Source organism: Mesocricetus auratus, unplaced genomic scaffold (genome assembly GCF_017639785.1).
Source record: "Mesocricetus auratus isolate SY011 unplaced genomic scaffold, BCM_Maur_2.0 Super-Scaffold_100007, whole genome shotgun sequence".
In the NCBI taxonomy this organism is placed as follows: domain Eukaryota; kingdom Metazoa; phylum Chordata; class Mammalia; order Rodentia; family Cricetidae; genus Mesocricetus; species Mesocricetus auratus.
In genome coordinates this window covers 37,942,989-37,946,840 of record NW_024429191.1, presented here as the reverse complement: position 1 = coordinate 37,946,840, position 3,852 = coordinate 37,942,989, and the positions used below count along the sequence as shown (strand labels likewise).

At 41.5% G+C, this 3,852-nt stretch overlaps 1 protein-coding gene across 1 annotated transcript; it reads left to right on the top strand.

Annotated features, from left to right (window-relative positions):
• Window positions 1–2,501: 2,501 nt before the first annotated feature.
• Window positions 2,502–3,476, top strand: LOC101833572 (olfactory receptor 2T29-like). The gene has a single exon (XM_021225627.2). The coding sequence runs from the start codon at window positions 2,502–2,504 to the stop codon at window positions 3,474–3,476; it is 975 nt and encodes a 324-aa protein (XP_021081286.2).
• Window positions 3,477–3,852: the final 376 nt, after the last annotated feature.

Genomic DNA, 3,852 nt, shown 5'->3' with positions numbered 1-3,852 from the left:
GAATTGTTGTTGGTGGTGGAATTATATGTGGATTTCCACCATTTTTTTCTTTTGGCTATTGGTAAGGTGGCATTATCTAATGCCTATGTTTTTTCTGGTTGTAGTTAACGTCCTTGGGTTGGAGTTTTCCTTCCAGAACATTTTGTAGGGCTGGGTTAGTGGATATGTATTGTTTGAATCTAGTTTTTTCATGGAATATCTTGTTTTCTCCATCTATATTGATTTAAAGCTTTGCTGGGTATAGTAGTCTGGGCAGGCATCCGTAGTCTCTTACTGTTGGTAGAATATCTATCCAGGGCATTCTGGCTTTCAGAATTTCCATGGAGAAGTCAGGTATAATTCAGATAGGTTTGCCTCTATATGTTACTTGACCTTAATATTCTTTCTTTATTCTGTTTGTTTGGGGTCTTGATTATTTTGTGGTGAGGGGACTTTTCTTGTGGTCCACTCTATTTGGTTGTCCGTGAACTTCTTGTATCTTCATTGGCATGTCTTTCTTTAGGTTTGGAAAGTTTCTTCTATGATTTTGTTGAATATATTTCTGCCCCTTTGAGGTGGTTTTCTTCACTTTCTTCTATACCTATTATTCTTAGGTTTGGTCTTTTCATGGTGTACCATATTTCCTGGATGTTTTGTGTTAGGGATTTGTTGGACTTAAGATTTTTTTTTTGGTTGATGAATCTATTAGTGTATCTTCAATACCTGAGATTCTGTCTTCCAGCTCTCATATTCTGTTGGTTATGCTTGCATCTGTAGTACCTGACCACTTGCTCAGCTTTTTTATTTCCAGCCTTCCTTAAGACTGAGTTTTTAAAATTGTCTCTATTTCAGTTTTCAACACTTGCACTATTTTAATTATTTCTTGCAATTTTTGTTTTGTCTTTTTGTCCATTTTGTTGCATTTTTTGGTTTGCTTTCTCTTCCATTTCTTGTAGTTTTGGTTTATTTTTTCTTCCATTTCTTGAAGGAATTTTCCCATATCCTCTTTGAGGACCTCTATCATTTTCATTAAGTTGTTGTGAAGGTCATTCTATTCCACTTCATTTGCATTGGATGTTGGAGTCTTGCTGGTGTAGAGTCTCTAGAATCTGATGGTGTCATATTTGTTTTTCTGTTGCTGAGTGTGTTTTTGTATTGTCTCCTTCCCATCCCCTTTTCTCGTGGATGCAAAAAGAGCCTCTTCCTAGTCTGGTGGTTAGGGGACCAGAGTTCTCTTTCGGTGGGTGCAAGCAAGTCCAATACTTTGGTAGTTCTCCTCTTGCTGATCCTAGTTCTGGTCCTGTGGGTGGAGAAGAAGACCAGGCATAGGATCCCGCTGGGAAGTGAGACTCAGTAGCAGTCCCCAGGCACTTTAATGGAGGCCCAGAAACAGGCTCTGAATTTCATGGTCCTGTTGGTGGAGAAGACCAGGAAACTGGGGTGCATAGGCTTCCACTAGGAGGGGAGGCTCAATGGCAGACCCCAGTTACTGGTCCTGTAGATGGAGAAGAAGACTAGGAATCTGGGCTTCCTAGGCTCCAGTAGGGAGGAGAAGCTCAATGGCAGTCTCCAGGCAGTCCCCAGGCACTGGAAGGCAGGCCCAGGTACAGGGCTTTTTTTTACCTAGCTCCATGGGTGGAGAAGAAGACCAGGAATCTAGGGTGCGTAGGCTCCCACATGTTCTCTCTCTGCCTTTTGGTTAGTTTGGATAAAGGTTTGTCTATCTTGGTGATTTTCTCAAAGAACCAACTCTTTGTTACATTGATTCTTTGTATTATTTTGTTTCTAGTGTATTAATTTCAGCCCTCAATTTGATTACTTCCTGGCGTCTACTCCTCTGGGGTGTGTTTGTTTCTTTTTGTTGTAAAGCTTTCAGCTGGGCTGTTAATTCTCTAGTGTGACTATTCTCCAATTTCTTCATATGAGCACTTAGTACTATGAACTTTCCTCTTAGTACTGCTTTTAAACTGTCCCATAAGTTTGGGTATACTGTGTCTTCATTTTCATTGAATTCTAGGAAGTCATTAATTTCTTTCCTCATTTCTTCCTTGACCCAGGAATGGTGTAATTGCGTGTTGTTCAATTTCCGTGAGTTTGTAGGGTTTCTGCAATTTGTTTTGTTGATGCATTCTGACTTTAAAGCATGGTTGGTTTGATAAGACACAGGGGGTTATTCCAATTATTTTGTACCTGTTAAGGTTTGCTATGTTGCCAAGTATGTGGTTGATTTTAGAGAAGGTTCCATGGGGCACTAAGAAGAATGTATATTCTTTTGTGCTTGGATGGAATGTTCTATAGATGTCTGCTAAACCTAATTGGGTCATAACTTCTCAAGATGTGAATTCTAACTTGCCAAAATTGATTGAACTACGTGTAATATGCAGTCCTCAGATATGCAGGTACAGGAAACTTCCTCAGATGGCACAGTCAGTTAAAGAAACTACTACATCACTGAGTAGTAGTTACTTGGATCACGTGCTGACACTAACCCCAAAGTATTCTTGCTTGCCTAGAAAACATTCATGGACATCACCTCCTGGATGAGTAACTACTCTGGACAGTCAGATTTCACCCTTGTGGGATTCTTCACTCAGTCCAAGCACCCTGCTCTGCTTGCAGTAGTCATATTTGTGGTTTTCCTGATGGCCTTGTCTGGGAATGCTCTCCTGATCCTTCTGATATTCACTGACACCCGCCTCCACACACCCATGTACTTTTTCATCAGCCAGTTGTCCCTCATGGACTTGATGTACATTTCTGTCACTGTGCCCAAGATGCTCATGGACCAGGTACTGGGAAGCCACAACATCTCAGCTGCTGCCTGTGGGATGCAGATGTTCCTGTACCTGACACTAGCAGGTACAGAATTTTTCCTTTTGGCTGCCATGTCTTATGACCGCTATGTGGCCATCTGCCATCCACTCCGGTATCCTGTCCTCATGAACCATAGGGTGTGTCTCTTCCTGATGTCTGTTTGTTGGTTCCTGGGATCCTTGGATGGCTTCATGCTCACTCCTGTCACCATGACCTTCCCATTTTGTAGATCCAGGGAGATCCACCACTTCTTCTGTGAGGTCCCTGCTGTGACAAAGCTCTCCTGCTCAGACACCTGGCTCTATGAGACTCTCATGTACCTGTGCTGTGTGCTCATGCTTGTCATTCCTGTGACAGTCATCTCAAGCTCCTATTCATCCATCCTCCTCACAGTTCACAGGATGAACTCGGCAGAGGGCAGGAAGAAGGCCCTTGCCACCTGCTCCTCCCACATGACTGTGATTATCCTCTTCTATGGTGGTGCTGTCTACAACTACATGCTCCCTGTCTCCTTCCACACCCCAGAGAAGGACATGGTAGTGTCTGTGTTTTACACAATACTAACACCTCTGTTGAATCCACTAATCTATAGTCTCAGGAATAAGAATGTCACAGAAGCTCTGAAGAAGTTGTTGGGTGTGAGACCCTTCTTTCAACAAACAAATAAAATAAGTCATTTGTAATGAATAGTTAGTTTCTTTTCTTTTCCCCTACACATTTGCTGTCTCAGGTTCATGCATATGTCAATTGTATGATGCTCACATGCCTGAGAGCATGACACATCCATTCATCATGGACTTTTATTGCACAGGAATATGGACTTCAGACATGTGGTTTTCTGAGATATTTTATCAGAATTTGATGCTGACTTAGTGAAATAGATTTGCAATATATTGGCACAATTGTATGTGTTTCATTCCTTTATTTTGTATGTATATTTAACAAGGTGGCATTCCTGGGTTGTGTCCCATTTAGTCACAGTGGGCAATGTTTTAATGGGATGTAAATATAATTTCCAGTATTCTGGTAGAAGTTGGCATAAATGTTTATCTTAGATGT